Source organism: Stegostoma tigrinum, chromosome 31 (assembly GCF_030684315.1).
Source record: "Stegostoma tigrinum isolate sSteTig4 chromosome 31, sSteTig4.hap1, whole genome shotgun sequence".
NCBI lineage: Eukaryota > Metazoa > Chordata > Chondrichthyes > Orectolobiformes > Stegostomatidae > Stegostoma > Stegostoma tigrinum.
Window position 1 is genome coordinate 14,348,965 of NC_081384.1, and position 20,039 is coordinate 14,369,003.

General features: G+C 41.2%; 1 protein-coding gene across 3 annotated transcripts in view; it reads right to left on the reverse strand.

Moving 5' to 3' along the window:
* stat5a (signal transducer and activator of transcription 5a) overlaps window positions 1-20,039 on the reverse strand; it is a 115,958-nt gene that overhangs the window by 10,631 nt on the left and 85,288 nt on the right. For all 3 annotated transcript variants that reach the window (XM_048560275.1, XM_048560274.1, XM_048560276.1), the window contains 6 exons: window positions 17,795-17,966; window positions 16,234-16,370; window positions 9,326-9,477; window positions 3,808-3,963; window positions 3,304-3,483; window positions 2,957-3,044 (listed from right to left, as the gene is read on the reverse strand). In XM_048560275.1, the coding sequence (XP_048416232.1) occupies window positions 2,957-3,044; window positions 3,304-3,483; window positions 3,808-3,963; window positions 9,326-9,477; window positions 16,234-16,370; window positions 17,795-17,966 (885 nt within the window). The remainder of the gene's footprint in view (window positions 1-2,956; window positions 3,045-3,303; window positions 3,484-3,807; window positions 3,964-9,325; window positions 9,478-16,233; window positions 16,371-17,794; window positions 17,967-20,039) is intronic.

Here is a 20,039-nt window from a genome sequence, read left to right on the forward strand (position 1 = left end):
GAGATTTTATCTTCCTCTGTGAAAACAGATGCAAAATAACTGAGATAACGAAATGTGAGGCTGGATGAACACAGCAGGCCCAGCAGCATCTCAGGAGCACAAAAGCTGACGTTTCGGGCCTACACCCTTCATCAGAGAGGGGGATGGGGTGAGGGTTCTGGAATAAATAGGGAGAGAGAGGGAGGCAGACCGAAGATGGAGAGAAAAGAAGATAGGTGGAGAGGAGAGTATAGGTGGAGAGGTAGGGAGGGGATAGGTCAGTCCAGGGAAGACGGACAGGTCAAGGAGGTGGGATGAGGTTAGTAGGTAGGAGATGGAGGTGCGGCTTGGGGTGGGAGGAAGGGATGGGTGAGAGGAAGAACAGGTTAGGGAGGCAGAGACAGGTTGGACTGGTTTTGGGATGCAGTGGGTGGGGGGGAAAGGCTGGGCTGGTTGTGTGGTGCAGTGGGGGGAGGGGACGAACTGGGCTGGTTTTGGGATGCGGTGGGGGAAGGGGAGATTTTGAAGCTGGTGAAGTCCACATTGATACCATTGGGCTGCAGGGTTCCCAGGCGGAATATGAGTTGCTGTTCCTGCAACCTTCGGGTGACATCATTGTGGCACTGCAGGAGGCCCATGATGGACATGTCATCTACAGAATGGGAGGGGGAGTGGAAATGGTTTGCGACTGGGAGGTGCAGTTGTTTATTGCGAACCGAGCAGAGGTGTTCTGCAAAGCGGTCCCCAAGCCTCCGCTTGGTTTCCCCGATGTAGAGGAACCCACACTGGGTACAGTGGATGCAGTATACCACATTGGCAGATGTGCAGGTGAACCTCTGCTTAATGTGGAAAGTCATCTTGGGGCCTGGGATAGGGGTGAGGGAGGTGGTGTGGGGGCAAGTGTAGCATTTCCTGCGGTTGCAGGGGAAGGTGCCGGGTGTGGTGGGGTTGGAGGGCAGTGTGGAGCGAACAAGGGAGTCACGGAGAGAGTGGTCTCTCCGGAAAGCAGACAGGGGTGGGGATGGAAGAATGTCTAGAATACACCTCCTCCCACCCACCCTCCTGCAAAAATTCCATCCCCTATTCCCAATTCCTCCGCCTCCGCCACATCTGCTCCCACGATGAGGCATTCCACTCCCGCACATCCCAGACGCCCAAGTTCTTCAAGGACCGCAACTTTCCCCCCCCCACAGTGGTCGAGAACGCCCTTGACCGCATCTCCCGCAACACATCCCTCACACCCCGACCCCGCCACAACCGCCCTCAGAGGATCCCCCTCGTTCTCACATACCACCCCACCAACCTCCGGATACAACGCATTATCCTGCGACACTTCCGCCATCTACAATCCAACCCCACCACCCAAGACATTTTTCCATCCCCACCCCTGTCTGCTTTCCGGAGAGACCACTCTCTCCGTGACTCCCTTGTTCGCTCCACACTGCCCTCCAACCCCACCACACCCGGCACCTTCCCCTGCAACCGCAGGAAATGCTACACTTGCCCCCACACCTCCTCCCTCACCCCTATCCCAGGCCTCAAGAAGTCTTTCCACTTCAAGCAGATGTTTACCTGCACATCTGCCAATGTGGTATACTGCATCCACTGTACCCAGTGTGGGTTCCTCTACATCGGGGAAACCAAGCGGAGGCTTGGGGACCGCTTTGCAGAACACCTCCGCTCGGTTCGCAATAAACAACTGCACCTCCCAGTCGCAAACCATTTCAACTCCACCTCCCATTCTGTAGATGACATGTCCATCATGGGCCTCCTGCAGTGCCACAATGATGCCACCCGAAGGTTGCAGGAACAGCAACTCATATTCCGCTTGGGAACCCTGCATCCCAATGGTATCAATGTGGACTTCACCAGCTTCAAAATCTCCCCTTCCCCCACCACATCCCAAAACCTGCCCAGTTCGTCCCCTCCCCACACTGCACCACACAACCAGACCAGCTCTTCCCCTCCACCCACTGCATCCCAAAACCAGTCCAACCTGTCTCTGCCTCCCTAACCTGTTCTTCCTCTCACCCATCCCTTCCTCCCACCCCAAGCCACACCTCCATCTCCTACCTACTAACCTCATCCCACCTCCTTGACCTGTCTGTCTTCCCTGGACTGACCTATCCCCTCCCTACCTCCCCACCTATACTCTCCTCTCCATCTTCGGTCCGCCTCCCCCTCTCTCCCTATTTATTTCAGAACCCTCACCCCATCCCCCTCTCTGATGAAGGGTCTAGGCCCGAAACGTCAGCTTTTGTGCTCCTGAGATGCTGCTGGGCCTGCTGTGTTCATCCAGCCTCACATTTCGTTATCTTGGATTCTCCAGCATCCTCAGTTCCCATTATCACTGATGCAAAATAACTGTTTAGTTTCTCTGTCAATGGGCCACATTTATTCTTGCTAATCCTTTCCTTTCACATACTGATGGCAGCTTTTATGCTCTGTTTTTATGTCATTCTGTGACCTTCCTTTTTTTTTAATCAGTTTCTTGGTCCTCCTTTGCTGGATCCTAAATTGCTCCCTATCCTCCACGTATATCTCGATTTCATATAAATACACTTTGTTTGATCTATGCAACCTTTATCTTCTCTCATTAACCATGAATGATTGCCCTTTGATTGTGTCTTAGAGAAATTATCTGTTGCCTACCTTGCATTATTTTTAACAAATAGCAGTTGCCTGTCTACTGTCAAACCTTTAAGTGCATTCTCCCAGTCCATATAATCTAATTTGTCCCTCTTATGCTCCTATAGTCATTTGATCAGATTTAAGACCCTAGTTTTTAAGACAGAACCCCAAGACATGTAATTAGGAATGCCTTTTGAGCAAAAACATGACACATAACCAATGTGTGGTTGTGCTGTGCTTGGGGAGAGACCTAATAGTGTAATGCAGTTAAGTAGCTCCCAGCCCCTATTGTCTGAAAACACTGTAAAAGGGAGCTGCATTATATGTACTGAATGCTTTTGCTTACCATGTTTCTAAAGTTGGCACTTAAGGTTCCTGTTGCTTGATGGTACTCCATAACACAACAGTTGTTTAAAATTTCACCACTGCTGTCACTGCCAGAGACATAAATGGGTTAAAAATACTTTTCAAATTGCTATAACTAGAAAAAACGCAGGAGATCAGTGTTGTGTTGCACTGCACAGTACTGCCTTTTATGATACCAAGCAGACATAATTATACAGCCAGCCTGGATCATTGAGAGGCTTAAAAAAAAGGGACAAAATGCTCTACGTAAGAATGTTGCTAAATTGTCTGTGATTGTTGACAACATTACATCAATAAGAAAATGGAATATGTTAGTAGTTGTCTTACTTTCTGGTATTCTCATTTTTCAGAAGAGCCTTGGCCTGTTGTTCACTGATGATTGTTGCTTTCACTTGGGGTGGGTTCATATGTACATTAAGCTTTCCTCCTACTAATAAGCGTACAGTAGCTGCAAATTTAGTTTGCGTCTTCAAAACCTGAGGGGGTTGCTTCTCAATTATAAAGGTGCTGTATACAATAATAAATGTAAAACTAAACTTAGTACAACCATAGTCATATACCATATTTAAGCACATTACAATTATATAATCATCTATAAGTTAAATTATATAAAATAGCTCATCACTATAAATAACAGATTCCTGAAAATTCTTATTACAAAGCTGATTACAATTAATGATAATATCTACTTTGAAATAGACTTCTTTCAACATGTTTAAGATGACTGTTCAATTTTAATTTACCTTATGGGTGAAGTTTCTTTTGCTTATAATTATATTTCTGGAGCGTTTACAATGAATTGTTACATGCAACTCTATAAAAGTTGCTGACCTTGTGACTAGTGCAGATATTACATCTGTAATTGTTGCATTGAGTTCTGTTAGTAACTCCTCCACCGGACCTGGGATAGGTAGCTGTTGCCGTTGGTGTTCAGCTCGCCTGATCTGCTGACGGTTCTGCCATATTGTCTCTGCTAACTTCTCACACCTACAAGTGTAAAGAAATTTCACAATGAACAGTAATGTACAATGATATTTTTCAAATGATCCACTGTTCAACAATTCTAGAAACAGCAAGGGAGCTTATAATATTTCATTGTACTTCTTAGTTTTACTAACTTAATTTTTGACATTCAACAAGTGGCTTTGATTGTTTAATACACATTACCAACATCCTAATACTAAGAAGATTGTAAAACACCTACTTCCAATTCCAACTTGCATACTTTTCCATTTTGAATACCCTGCAAATCATCATCCCAAGACACTAGTAGTACTGATTCAAAAATTAATTGTATAGCACAAGGAGGTTTTGACTTATAAAAGCTATAACTATGACTGCTTTATATTAGGCAGATTGCTTAGCATCCTGGATCATATCACGTTTCTCAACAAGCACTTGCACAGAGGATGCTGAAGACCATATTTCGGCACTGGATGAATCATTGGCATTATTTGTGTGTGTGTGTGTCTGTGTCTCTGTGTGTGTGTGTCTGTGTGTGTGTGTCTGTGTGTGTGTGTGTGTCTGTGTCTGTGTCTGTGTCTGTGTCTGTGTCTGTGTCTGTGTGTGTGTGTGTGTGTGTGTGTGGGGTGAGGGGGGTATTGCTAAAGGTTTTGTAGATTGCTCTGGAAATAGTCATACCTAAACCAGACTTCATGAAGGCAGTAGGTACATGGTAATCTGAAATGGTAGGAACAGCTGGCACTGCACTGCAGATGTCCTCCAGGACCGGGGGATTCAAACTCATCTTTCAGAGTGCAGTTCCTACTACCTCTGGAGCAATTGATATATTTCTGCAACATAACAACATACCCATTCAGCCCTCACACTTGCCCTGCTAATTAACAAGTTCATGACAATTCTGTTCCAAGTCTCAACTCTTCTTTCATGCCAGCATATCACAGATCCTGAGCACCTCAATATTTCACAAAAACCTACCCCCTTTTTGAAAGTACTTTCAGTAATGTAGCCTCTACAACTTTCTTTGGGGTAGAGCATTCCGGATATTCACTATCCTCAGGGAGAAAGTTCTTTACATCTCAGTTTTAAATGAGTGGGTTTGAGATTCCCCCAAGTAGAAGCATCTTCCTAACATTTACCTTGTGAAACCCACTTGAAGTTTTGCATGTTTAAACAAGATCACTCTTTGCTCTTTAAACTCTAAAGACCTAATCTGTTTAATGGTACTCGATAAGCCAACATTTTCATCTCACAGCTCAGCCTTGTCAATGTCGTTTTAACAGCCTCCAATGCCAGTACTTCTTTTCTTGAATATGGGAACCAAAACTGCACCCAATACTCCAGCCGTGGCCACACCCTCACCCTGTACAATTGTAACACACTTTCCCTGTTGTTTAAGGCACCAAATCCCTAGCAACAAAGGCCAAAATTCAAACTGTCTTCTTAACTGTTTGCTCAACTTACATGCTAACATTTTACATTTCACGCACAAGAACACCCAAATATTCTGTGCTGCACTTTTTTTGGGAGTCTCTCTTTATTTAAACAATAGTCTACCATTCAATCCTTCCTATCAAAGTGCGTGGCATGACACTTTCCTATATTAAACACAATCTGCCAAGTTTTTGACTTTGCACTCAACCCATCTAAATCTCCACACAGGATCATTTTGTCCTCATTGCAGCATGCCCATTCATCATTTTGTCATCAGCCAACTTGGATGTCTCCCCTCCCAGCTGTCAATATTGATAGCAAATAATGGAGGCCCTAGAAATGATCCTCGTGGCACTTCACCCATTATATCTTTCCAACCCATTAATCATGAGTATCTTCTGTGCATTAATTAATTCTTATTTCACACTATTACCCACAATACTGTGGTCTCTTATCTTGCACAATAACCTTTTGTGGCACCGTATGAAACGTCTTCTGGAAATCCAAATACACAGATTACCACCTACCCTTTCTCAACTTGACTTGTTATATCCTCAAAGAACTATACCAAAGTTGTCAAACAAGATCTCCCTTTAAAATCACAATCTGTTTTAATGTGTTATGCTTTACTAAATGTCCTGCTATTTCTTATTTAATAACAAACTTGTATTTTCCAAATGACAATTGTTAGGCTAGCTGGCTTTTACTTTCCTGCTTTCTGTCTGTCTCCCTTTTTGAACAGGTACATCACATGCAGTGCTTTGTCAATCTGCTCGAATCCTCCCGGAACATCCCAAGTTCTAGGATATTTTGACCAATGTGGCTACTCTCACAACAGCCACTTTCTTTAAAGCCCTTGGATGACAACTGTTCCAAGATTTTTCCTTCCATTAGTAATTAACTTATCTGTTATTGATAGGATGTTTATAGTGTCCTCTACAGTGAAGACTAATGCAAAATATTGGTTTAAATGTTTTGTTATTTCCCTGTTCATATTTCCTGGTCATATCCACTCACTTTAACCATACACTTTCTTCTCATATACCAATAGAAGCTTGTACTCAGTTTTAGCACTTCACGTTCCAGTTTTTAAATTGGATACACTCCTTGACAATCTTTGTTAACAATGGCCAGTTTATCTTTCATGTTGAGTCCTTACTGACCAGAATAAACTTTGCTAATCAACTGACTTACCTCTTAGTCTATTTTCCATCCTCTTTCTTCATACTTCCATAATTGTCCTCATTTAAGTTGAGGACACTAGTTTTGAGACCCATGGTTACTCTTCCTTAAAAAGCTGTCATAATGCTATCGTAGTGTGATTGCAACCCCCAGAGAATCCTTAACTCCAAGAACACATTATTATTCCACCTCATTATACATTATTAGATAAAATAGTCTGTTCTCAGATAGAGTTAAAATAATATGTTGTGACCTATCTCAGAGTTCTGAAGAAGAGTCACCGGACCCGAAACATTAGCTTTGTTTTCTCCTTCACAGATGCGGCCAGACCTGCTGAGCTTTTCCAGCAACTTTGTTTTTGACCTTTTACTAGCGACTCTACTTTTAATTTCTAGATTCTTTCAATTTTAAAAAACCCTCCGTATCATATTTATTATTTGCCCCTGTGCTACTGTGCACCTCTGCCCTCTCATTTCATTTTGATTTTTTTCAGCTTCCCTTAAATTGAACCTCCCCACCCAACTAACTAATTAGTTGAGGATCCTTCTAAGGAAAGGTTACCAACCCCGAAAGATCAACTTTTGTTCTCCTCCACACATGCTGCAAGACCTGCTGGGCTTTTCCAGCAACTTTGTTTTTGTTCCTGAGTAATAGCATCGGCTGTTCTTTTGGTTTTTAATTAGTTTAAAGCCCAACTACAACTCCAAGTAGTTAGTTATTTTGCTTGGACAATGAGCCCAGCATGGTTCAAATAAAGAGCCTGTCCCAATAAAATAGTTCTCTTTTTCTCCAATGTTGGCACAAGAGTCCCATGAATTGGAACCTAGTTCTCTCAAACCAATCCACATATTTACCCCACTGATTTCTTTTGATCCTATGCCAAAATGCATATGACTCATAATAATTGCAGATTATTATCTATGCTGTTCAAACAATTTAGTCCAGAGCCATTTGTAATCCCACAGCAGAACATCTTTCCTAGCCCTATGTGATTGGTACCTATGTGGACCACAAAAAATGGATCTTTCCCCTCCCATTTCAATTCCCTGTCCAGCCCAGAAGAGATGCCCTGAACCTTGGCACAGATAGGCAACACAACATTTCCAGTGGCGTGTAACACCAAATAAAGACATTAATAACTGCTAAAAGATTATTTTGAACACATTTCGTAGACAGATAGGGGACTGTCAAGGGATAGAGCATCAGGAGAAAAATGATAGAGTGAAATAGCTTTGAACAAACAGTAACACAAGCAGAGGGAGATCAATCAAGAAAAAAACGTGTGGAGCAGGCCAAGGCAGACATGGGGTGCATGGATACAGATGTAGACAGCATGATAAATTAAGAATCGAGAGCCATAGAACAAATTACCTCGAATTTGAGAGAGTGGCAAATTGGAAGGCCTGCCTTAGAACAGCATGAATGGTAATGTGACATTCCTTGGGGTTGGAACTGCAGTATTGATCAAAGGTATTGTTACAGCTCTAGAAAGGTACAATGCAGGATGGTTCAAAGACAGGGTGGATGTGGAGTCAAGGAGAAGCAAAACAGTCACAATGCTGGACATTTACTCTCAAGGCTCACAAAATAGTGAGATGATGATGGAGGGCAACTCTGCAAGCAAATTTCATAAAAGATATAATGATAGCCAACACATGGATGGGCAATAAATGCTGGTCTAGGTCAGAGACACACATCCTGTGAACAAAGTAAACAAAGCAATGACAGATCAAAATGGTTGCAAACTCCTCTGCTATGTAACAAGTTTTCTGAAATAAGCTTGCAAATTTGTTGCTTCACCTCCTTTCTGAAACAAGCAGCAAATGAAAGGTGACAAAGCACTTATGGCCATGATACTCAACACAGAGCTTTCAAACTTGGCAATGATACAATGGAAACAATAAATGGAACAACAGTTAACCACAGGGAAGAGGAGGTTGAACAGAAAGACAGTACCACATTGAACTGCCTTGCACACTATGGGAACAGATTTTCCCCAGAATCCATCTCAAGGGGTGTTTAATTGGACTTCCATTTACTATGATGTTAGTTGAGTTTCCTGCAAGGGTCTCAAACAATGCAAAGCAGACTCCTAGTAGAATCTAAATTTGCAGAAAGGAACTTATGAAAGGTTGGATGGCTACTAACATACCATAAGAGTTGACAGTCAGCTAAGAGGCTGACACAGAGCGACAGATCAGGTCAACATTCATGTCTACTGCAAGGTAGAACGGGAGAGACAACTGCCTGCTATTCAGCTATTATCTTTTGTAAGGGATATGATAGACCTTCTGAAGCCACCTCAGAGCTTGCCATCACTTTTCTCCTAACTGTGTCCTGGGCAATGATTTGGCTAGAAGACAGGAATTGAGTGGCATACAACAGCCTACCGATATTTACTGACATTTACTCATGTGGCAGACAGGGAATAGTTGAGTGCCAATTTTCTCTGCTTGGGGGAAGACAGAAATTAACAAGGGAGAGAAACAAAAGCAGACTTTATTATTCAACTTCTTGCTTTCCAGGTCAAAATGGTGAACTGAATAGAAGCATTGTCAAAATCCTAGGAACAAAAGACATATACACCAGTTTTGTCTGGGAACTGAAGCCATTTTCCCCAGTCTTTTTTTACTGTGGGTTAATTAACAAGGACACAAAATAGCAATAAAGGTAAATATAGAATAAAAGAATTAAAAACACATTTTATAGTTCTGCAGTTGTCAAACATCTTTTCTGGCTGAATCAAGCTTTACTGAAATACAAATTTTCTTACCATGACTGCAGCACATCCAAACTCCCTTCAGACTGACCACCATTCCCTGCTAATTGCTGGCGACGTTTCCACTGAATCAGTTCATCATCTAATATAATTGTCTGCAGCTTGCGAAGCAACTGTAATGTTTTTTGGTGTTTCTCAGCTAAGTCCTGCAATAAGTACATTGAGTAATTTACATTCTTGATAAAAATTACATTGACAGCGTCCACTGACCTTAGAGATTTCAGTCAGAAACATTAAATCTTTTGTGGGGGCAATATCACACATGAATTAATTTCAATTGAGGTAATTTCCTTTCTTTCATGAAAAAGACATTAATAATCCTACACAGAATGATAGGATAGCAGTGTTAATTTTTTTTTAAACACAAAATTCCACATTGGATCAGCTGAAAGAGTCATAATCCAACTCAAAACAGTTCACTACTTGGCATCCTCTCTTGAAACAAGGAAAGGATCAAGTTTAGAGATAATGAGAACTGCAGATGCTGTAGAATCCGAGATAACAAAGTATGGAGCTCGATGAACACAGCAGGCCAAGCAGCATTTTAGGGGCACAAAAGCTGACGTTTCGGGCCTAGATCCTTCATCAGAAAAGGGGGATGGGGAGAGGGTTCTGAAATAAATAGGGAGAGAGGGGGAGGCGGATTGAAGGTGGATACGGGAGAAGATAGGTGGAGATGAGACAGACAAGTTGAAGGGGCAGGGATGGAGCTTGTAGAGATGAGTATAGGTGGGGAGGTAGGGAGAGGATAGGTCAGTCCAGGGAGGACGGACAGGTCAAGGGGGCAGGATGAGGTTAGAAAGTGGGAAATGGAGGTGCGGGTTGAGGTGGGAGGAGGGGACAGGTGAGAGGAAGCAGGGACAAGCTGGGCTGGTTTTGGGATGCAGTGGGGGGGGGGGGGGGGGGAAGGGGAGATTTTGAAGCTTGTGAAGTCCACATTGATACCATTCGGTTGCAGGGTTCCCAAGCGGAATGAGTTGCTGTTCCTGGAACCTTCGGGTGGCTTCATTATGGCACTGCAGGAGGCCCAGGATGGACATGTTGTCTGAGGAATGCGAGGGGGAGTTGAAACAGTTTGCGACTGGGAGGCGTAGTTGTCTATTGCAAACCAAGCATAGGTGTTCTGCAAAGCAGTCCCCAAGAGTTCCGCTTGGTTTCCCCAATGTAGAGGGAGCCACAACGGGTACAGCGGATGCAGTATACCACATTACCTGCACATCTGCCAAACATCTGCTTGATGTGGAAAGTCATCTTGGGGCCTGGCATGTGGGTGAGGGAGGTGGTGTGGAAGCAAGTGTAGCACTCCCTGTGGTTGCAGAGGAAAGTGCCGGGTGTGGTGGGGTTGGAGGGGAGTGTGGAGCGGACAACGGAGTCCCGGAGAGAGTGGTCTTTCCGGAAGGCAGACGAGGGTGGGGATGGAACCATCTACAATTCGACCACCAAAGACATTTTTCTATCCGCACACTTTGTTATCTGAGATCAAGTTTACACTGGTTATAGGAGCAAGAAGTGGAGAGCTGCCAAAGGAAGAGCAAAGCTGATTAGGGACAAAAAGAAGCAAAGGAGATGGCTGAGCTACTGAGCACTTTGCATCAGTTACCACTATCGAAGATGTCACCATTGTAGCACAGCAGTAGAAATATCAAATTGGATGTATAAAAGTCATTAAAAACATGCCAGGCTTCAAAATTGCTTGGTCCAGACAAGGTAGGTCCTACTCCAAATGCATCACTAAATATTTTCCTCATCACTGATTTTGGGTTGATTGACCAGTCGTTGTCAGGTTTGTCCCTCTTGCACTCAGTAAATTGGGTGAATCATTTGCAACTCTGCAGGTCCCTGTCACTCCCTCCCCCTTCCAAAGAGATTCGAAGATTGAGGCCTAAGCTTCCAGAATTTAGAGAATGCTAAAGGAAAGAGCACACAGATTTGTTGAAACCTATTAAAATCAAAGTTCTGTGGGTACTGGACAACTGGAACAAAATAAAACGTTCAAGAAAGTCAGCAGGTCTGGTAGCATCAGTGGAGAGAGAAAGATAGATAATGTTTCAAGTCCAATATTACTCCTTTTTTGCAGATATTCCGAACAAGAGACACATCTGTCTGAAAATAAGTCAAATCAGACTCAAAACATGAACTCTATTTCTCTCGCCATGCTGCAAGATCTGCTGAATTGGTCCAGCACTTTGATTTTAAAGGAAAATCCTGCTCTGAAAAATTAATTCTTTCACAGCCTGATGTTCTGAGTATTTCCAGGATTTTGCATTTTTATTTTGTGTTAAATAACTGAATCCGGCTCTTCAATGACATTAGACATGGATTGATAATTTTGATAATAACATGGATTTGTTCCTTAAATGCATTTAGCGAAGCACCACGTAACAGGTTTGTTCATAAAATTGAAGCCTGTGTACTTCAAGGAACATTGGCAGTATGGTTTTAGAATGAGGGTCAGGGACAGAATGATGACCAGTTTTTTTTTTCAGATTTGAGGAAAATTCACACCAACATATCCATTCACAGTATTGAGCTGAAACTTTGGATACAAGGCACAATTTCAAAGATTGCAGGTGATTTGATACTTAAATAATAAAAGGCATAATATTAGATTTCAGGTCAACAGACATACTTGGTAAATTGGCAAACGTATGGCAGATGGATTTAATGCAGAGAGGTGTGAAGTGATACATTTTTGTAGAAGCAATCAAGAAAAGCAACTGAAAATAAGTTGTACAATTTTAAAGGATACAGGAACACAATCTCCTGGGAGTCTACATACAGTCATCTTTGAAGATGGCAGAACAAGTGGGATCTTTTACCTCACAAACACAGGAATCAAGTATTAAAGCAAGAAAGTTTCAAAACACTGGTTAGGTCTCAGCTGGAGTATTGTACTTAAGTTTAAGGTAGCATGCTTTAGGAAGGACATTAAAGAAAAGGTACAGAAGGGTTTACGAGAATGGTAACTAAGGGACTTCAATTCCATAATTGGACTTCAATGTGGAAAAGTTTCGTTTACTCCCCATGAAGCAAAAGGAGGTTAACGAAATTGGCTGTAACATTCAAAGTTATGAATGCATTTCATAATTTAAATAAGCTGAAACTGTTCTGGGTGTCAAATATCGTCTCTAGCTGGAAAACACAGATTTAAAAAACCTGGCAAAAGAGCCAAATGTAAAATGAGAATTTCTTTTTACCATCTGGATGTGAGTTTGCTTGCTGAGCTGGAAGGTTCGTTTTCAGACGTTTCGTCACCATTCTAGGTAACAGTGAGCCTCCGACAAAGCGCTGGTGTTATGTCCTGCTTTCTATTTATCTGGTTGGTGATGTCATTTCCTGTGTTGGTGATGTCATTTCCTGTTCTTTTTCTCAGGGGATGGTAGATTGATTTGGAGCCAATGTGTTTGTTGATGGAGTTCTGGTTGGAATGCCACGCTTCTAGGAATTCACGTGAGTGTCTCTGTTTGGCTTGTCCTAGGATGGATGTGTTGTCCCAATCAAAGTGGTGTCCTTCCTCATCTGTATGTAAGGATACGAGTGATAGTGGGTCATGTCGTTTTGTGGCTCGTTGATGTTCATGTATCCTGGTGGCTAGCTTTCTGCCAGTTTGTCCAATGTAGAGTTTGTCGCAGTTCTTGCAAGGTATTTTGTAGATGACGTTCGTTTTATTTGTTGTCTGTATAGGGTCTTTTAAGTTCATTAGCTGCTGTTTTAGTGTGTTGGTGGGCTTGTGGGCTACCCTGATGCCAAGTGGTCCGAGTCATCTGGCAGTCATTTCGGAAAAATCTTTGACGTAGGGGAGAGTGGTTATGGTTTCTGGGCCCGTTTTGTCTGTTTGTTTGGGTTTATTGCTGAGGAATCTGCGGACTGTGTTCATAGGGTACCCATTCTTTTTGAATACACTGTATAGGTGATTTTCCTCTGCTCTGCGTAGTTCCTCTGTGCTGCAGTGTGTGGTGGCTCGTTGGAATAATGTTCTAATGCATCTCCGTTTGTGGGTGTTGGGATGGTTGCTCCTGTAGTTCAGTATTTGGTCCGTATGTGTTGTTTTTCTGTAGACGCTGGTTTGAAGTTCCCCATTGGCTGTTCGCTCTACTGTGACATCTAGGAATGGCAGTTTGTTGTTGTTTTCCTCCTCTTTTGTGAATGTTATGCCAGTAAAGGGTATTATTGATGGTCTTGAAGGTTTCCTCTAGTTTGTTTTGTTTAGTGATGTCAAAGGTGTCATCCACATAGCGGACCCAAAGTTTGACATAACAGCCCTGTTCACATCCATCAACATCAACCTGGCCAAAGAAACACTGACGACACTATTAGAAGAACAGAAGACACATACACCAGACACCACCAACCTCATCAGCAAGGAAAACATCAACAAGCTAGTGGACCTATGCCTCACCACCCACTTCACTTTCAATAACAAAACCTACACCCATGGGATCTTCGATATCAGGGTTCTTAGCAGAGGCAGTAATGCAGAGACTCGAACAAACAGCTCTGCCAATCATCCAACCCAAACTTTGGGTCCACTATGTGGATGACACCTTTGTCATCACTAAACAAAACAAACTAGAGGAAACCTTCAAGACCATCAATAATACCCTTTACTGGCATAACATTCACAAAAGAGGAGGAAAACAACAACAAACTGCCATTCCTAGATGTCACAGTAGAGCGAACAGCCAATGGGGAACTTCAAACCAGCGTCTACAGGAAAACAACACATACGGACCAAATACTGAACTACAGGAGCAACCATCCCAACACCCACAAACGGAGATGCATGAGAACATTATTCCAACGAGCCACCACACACTGCAGCACAGAGGAACTACGCAGAGCAGAGGAAAATCACCTATACAGCGTATTCAAAAAGAATGGGTACCCTATGAACACAGTCCGCAGATTCCTCAGCAATAAACCCAAACAAACAGACAAAACGGGCCCAGAAACCATAACCACTCTCCCCTACGTCAAAGATTTTTCCGAAATGACTGCCAGATGACTCGGACCACTTGGCATCAGGGTAGCCCACAAGCCCACCAACACACTAAAACAGCAGCTAATGAACTTAAAAGACCCTATACAGACAACAAATAAAACGAACGTCATCTACAAAATACCTTGCAAGAACTGCGACAAACTCTACATTGGACAAACTGGCAGAAGGCTAGCCACCAGGATACATGAACATCAACGAGCCACAAAACGACATGACCCACTATCACTCGTATCCTTACATACAGATGAGGAAGGACACCACTTTGATTGGGACAACACATCCATCCTAGGACAAGCCAAACAGAGACACGCACAAGAATTCCTAGAAGCATGGCATTCCAACCAGAACTCCATCAACAAATACATTGGCTCCAAATCAATCTACCATCCCCTGAGAAAAAGAACAGGAAATGACATCACCAACACAGGAAATGACATCACCAACCCAAGGAAACCTAACCAGATAAATAGAAAGCGGGACATAACACCAGCACTTGGTCGGAGGCTCACTGATGATGTTACCTAGAATGGTGACGAAACGTCTGAAAACGAACCTTCCAGCTCAGTGAGCAAACTCACATCCAGAACTTCAACCTGAGCTACAAATCTTCTCAAAACTCGCTTCTTTTTACCATATCAAGTTTGTGTAATCCGGAATGCACGCCTGAAAGGATTATAAGATTCAAGTGAATCAACCACAATATTCGAAGGAAAATGGGATAAATACTCGAAGAGGAACAAAATTAAGAGTACCATGGGAAAGCAGCAGAGTGAGATTAATTGGATAGCTCTACCAAAGAGTCAGCATAACCAGAGTACTGTAAATGACTTTGTTTTATGTTGTTTCATTTAATGGTCAAGACTACCAACAGGGTTTATATTTTGGAGAAGATCATGAAGGAGCTGTTGTCCATATCTGAATACATGTAGAAATATTTTCCATTTGCATCCCCTTAATTTGATGAGCATAATTATGCACCAACAATAATATTTCCATTGACATCAATAAGAAATACAATTGTGCAGGTTAGATTGCCAATCCATGCTAAATTGCCCATATTGTCCAGGGATGTGCAGGCTAGGTGGAGTAGCCATAGGAAATTCAGAGTTACAGGGATAGGATAAGGAAGCAGGGCTGGGTGGGATGCTCTTCAGAGGGGCGATATTGACTCAATGGGCCAAAACAGCTTGCTTCCACACTGTAGGGATTCCATGATTCTAGATGTATTTAGCATGTTGGATTGTGCTGGAGAATCTGAAAAGGAGAACATTTTCTTCATCATTGTGTTTTGTTTCATTGGACATGAGGAAAAGTTCAGGGTTAGGAATAATGCATTGGGGAAATAAAATCACAAGGGGAAGCAAAAACAGATTCAGCTACATTGTAGATATTGCCACTAGTTCGATTCTTATTTTACATTCAAAAGAACTGAATAATGCATTAAGTTCAAACCCAGCCAGAAAGAAACTATCCATTGATTTTAAGGATCCAAGGCCAAATAACTTATAACAGTATCAAATTATGGCCACAAGTTCACAGTACAAAACTGCCCTTAATTTTCAATATATTAATAATTTCAAGAATCCACAAGGTTGTGTGGAAAAAAAACAAAACATCACATAAGGGCATCAATGATCTGAGGTTGGATCGACAGAGATGGATTTACTTCACCTCTAACACACATCGTACCTGACCTAAGTGGTCAGCGCACACAGGTTGTGCTTGAAAACGATTCCATTTCCCACTTTCAAGGGCTGAAAGTTTTAAAGCAGTTTGAAATTTAAGCTCAATGGAAAATCCAATAAACCTAATCACAATACATGGTTGCTTAAATCTCATAACATTCCGAAAATGCAGAACATTTAAAACAAAATGCATTAAAAATCAAACTTATATATACCAGTCTGTATTGCTGTAGTGTCTGGGCTTCTCGTTGTAACCAGTTCTCCACCGACGTCCGTTTTTGTTGTAAATTTTGTTCTCGCAAGAGACGGTTCTGGTCTTGTGGACTAAGCTGCGCAAGCTGGGTAAGCTGGGCTGAAACAAAATAATTTTTGCATCACTGACAAAATGGAAATGAGGCGCAGTTAAAAAAATTATAATTTATAATATATGAATCATAAATATAAATTATAACCTGAAATTTATTATACCAATAGGTCAAAATGTTTTGTCTCCTTTTATCAACAGCATCATCCATTTTCCACCTGTTGGCAGATAATGGGGTGATTTACTGAATACAGTGCAGGCTATGGAGAGCTTTACTGTCAGTGAATATCAAATAATTGTGTGTTTCTCACTTGTGTCAATCTAATGATACCAACTGGCAGCAGCAAAGGTTCATAGCTACATAGGCATAAACAGAAAATGAACATCCATCCTCCTACCAATCAAAACCACGAAGAAATTAACCATCACCTGAACTAACATCATGGCTTTGGCTTGTGATTTGAGGACATATTCCTTAATCTGTAAGCATTTTGAAATATGAATATTCAAATGCTGCATTCCTTTAAAAAAAATCTGAGCAATGTTTCAAGCTTCAAAGCATGGACTGAAAAGTATGAATCAAATAGTCGAGCTCGGAGGAAGAATTAGGCTTTCAGATATACAAACTTTTAAATGCAAGAAAATAAAGATGCTAAATCCATAAAGAAAACCGTACAGGCCCGTCGGCTTTATAAACAGGAGGATAGAGTGCAATAGGAGGTTAATTTTGACGCTATACATATCACCGGCTCGTTTTAATTTGAACAATGTGTTCCACTTTGGCCAATGTATGTGAACAGCAAAGATTTATTAAAATATGATAGGATGGTAAATAGTTTCAGTTATATGAAGAGACTAGAGAAGCCAAAGCAATTATCAGAACAAATAGTTAAAACAACTGGTTGTCATAAGCAATATTATCCAGCTATGACTGTTACAGCAGAATTTTTGATCATTTTGCTTCCTTTTGGAAAATGGGTTGCCTGCTCAGTCTTGTGACAAGACACATCAGAACTTTTTCAGGGTAGGTGAGCCAGGTATAGTAGCTATCCGAAACTCAAGTTCAGCTGAAAATTACACCTTTCCAGAATATTTAGATTTGTATTTTTAGATCAAAAAGAGGTATTCAATGAAGGTTAGAGATTATCACCTCATTATCAACTTCAGGTATGGAGTTATGTTCACAAAATTGACCATTTCCTTCCTTTTCTTGCAGACTTGGAGTGACAAATTGCTGAACAAGTGAACCATTTGATATAAAATGCACACAAAGCAGTTGTGTTTGTATTAAACGCAACAATGCACTGTGAATAAATTAGCATATGGAAAAAATACACAACTTTAAAATGAAAGGTAGAATACTGAAATAATAACCCTCTTACTGCAGATGCGGCCTTACCCAAGTACTACCAGCATTTTCAGTTTCCATTTCAATTTCGAAAGAAACCATTAGAGTCAGAAATTCCAATTACCTTGTATGCGTAGACTCTCTTGGTACTGAATAATGAAATATTCTTGGGTATGTTGCAGCTTTCGCAGTTCATTCTCTGTGTCTTGAGTCATTAATCTTAATTCCTCAAATGTTTGGTTTATTTGAAGATGTTTCTGAGACATGGAATCCAACAAACCTACTGGTGAACTTGGCTGCATTTAAGAGAAGTCATTAACAAATTAATTCACTGATGCTAGTCCCACAATTTTATTACAGAAAGTAATGCTTTCTTATAAACTTCGTATTTTCCCTTAAAAATCAACCAAACCTAGAGAGAAGATTCAGAAGTAAAATGTTACAAGTACCATCAAAAACATTATTAGTACAATTTCCCTCAACCAGATCAGCTTTTTTTGGCCCAGAAGTGATCAAATAGTTTGTAGACAAGTACTTCAATTTTCTTTCTGAACTGGGCATTTACGTGGCAGAACGATAGCATTAATGTTAACTCAAGAACAAAATGCTGCAGATGTTGGATATCTGAAATAAAAACAGAAAAGCTTGCAATACTAAGATCATTGAATGTCAGTGAAGAAAGCAGTTAACATTTCAGTTTAAATTACTTTTCTGATGAAGTTTTAAGTTTTCTTTCCACACATTCTGCAAGACCTGCTGAGTATTTCTATAGTTTTCTGCTTTTACTTTAATCATAATCTTGCTTAGGTATAGCATCAGTATCAATGTCTGCTAAAGGGGCACCTGTGTTCAGACAACCTTTAACAACGTAAGCAATGAAGACTGTTGCCATTGGACTGTCCAGCTGTAACCTTTCTTCAGATCTTCTGAGACTTCTGTGATGTACTGCCCAAACAACTATACCAATCACAGAAAATATCCTGGACTCAGTTGAATAGAATCAGCATTGTTTTTTTCAAAAAAATAGGTTGTTGCGGTCACTTTATAATTTGAAATACAAACAGTAACAAAGTGAACATTGGTCCTTTAGAAAGAGTGTCTGGATAATTAATAAAGGAAAAGGAGATAGAAGATGAATTGAATGAGTACTTTTCATCAATCTTCACTCCAGAGAATAAAAGCAACATTCCAGAAATAGCAATCAATTAGAAGTTGGAACGGTGGGAGAAACTTAAGAGAATCAAAATTACAATCTGCAGGGTAGAAATAATACGCAGAAAATTGGGTGAACAGATCAACAAGTCCCAAGCTTTCTGATGGCTTTCAAAGAAGTGACCTTTCTTCAGAAATGGGGCCCTATTTCTGAAGAAGGGTCCCAATCCGAAATGTTAGCTTTCCTGCCCCTCTGATGCTGCCTGGTCTGCTGTGTTCCTCCAGCTCCACACTATGTTATCTCAGACTCCAGCATCAGCAGTTCTTACTATCTGAGATAGTTGATGTATTAGCGTGAGTTTTCCAAAACCTTCTTTGATTCAGGGAAAGTGGAGTAGATTCGAAGCGCCTACCCCTGTTCTGAAATCATATGTTGCGTGTAGTGTCAGAAAATTAGTTATGAGAAAACACAACTTCACATTAATTTTGTTTGCCAATGGCTCATTTAAAAAAAATGTTTCCAGTGAAAAAAGTCCATTATGGCTGGCAAATATAACTTCAGCCGTACACAAATTTATCTGAAGCTAAATTTTTACTGAAGAAAATGATAAACTCCTGCCATGATATGGACCACTTTATTTACTTCAATGCACTTGTTTGAGTATATGCAAAAATTGTGAAACACCAACATTCACACAAGTTTTCAATTGCCACGATTTTTGCAAAATCCATACATAACTAACGTTTGAACAAACTAATGGTCTAACCATTTTCATCTAAAGTTAACTGATACTTCAGGACGTTTCATCCCAAGCGGACTTTTATCATGAAATGCAATTCAGTCAAATCAAAAAAAATTCACACAGAACAGTGGAGACAGGATGGCGGTATAGGCCTGTAGAACATATGAATAAAAGTCATTGCTTCAAACATCAGAAAGGCAATTCTAAACCTCAAAAGACAACACTCATCAGATCATTTGGAAGAATAACTATCAGCTACAAGCTTTGCTTTAATTGCTGAGCTTCCGCATTGATCTATTAAACATTTCACCTTATTATTCCTTCTCACCTTGTTTGAAACAGCATAGAACATAGAAAAGTACAGCACAGTACAGGCCCTTCAGCCCACGATGTTATGCTGTGGAATAATCCTGATCCAAAAATAAAATAACCTAACCTACATGCTCCTCAATTCACTGCTGTCCATGTGCATGT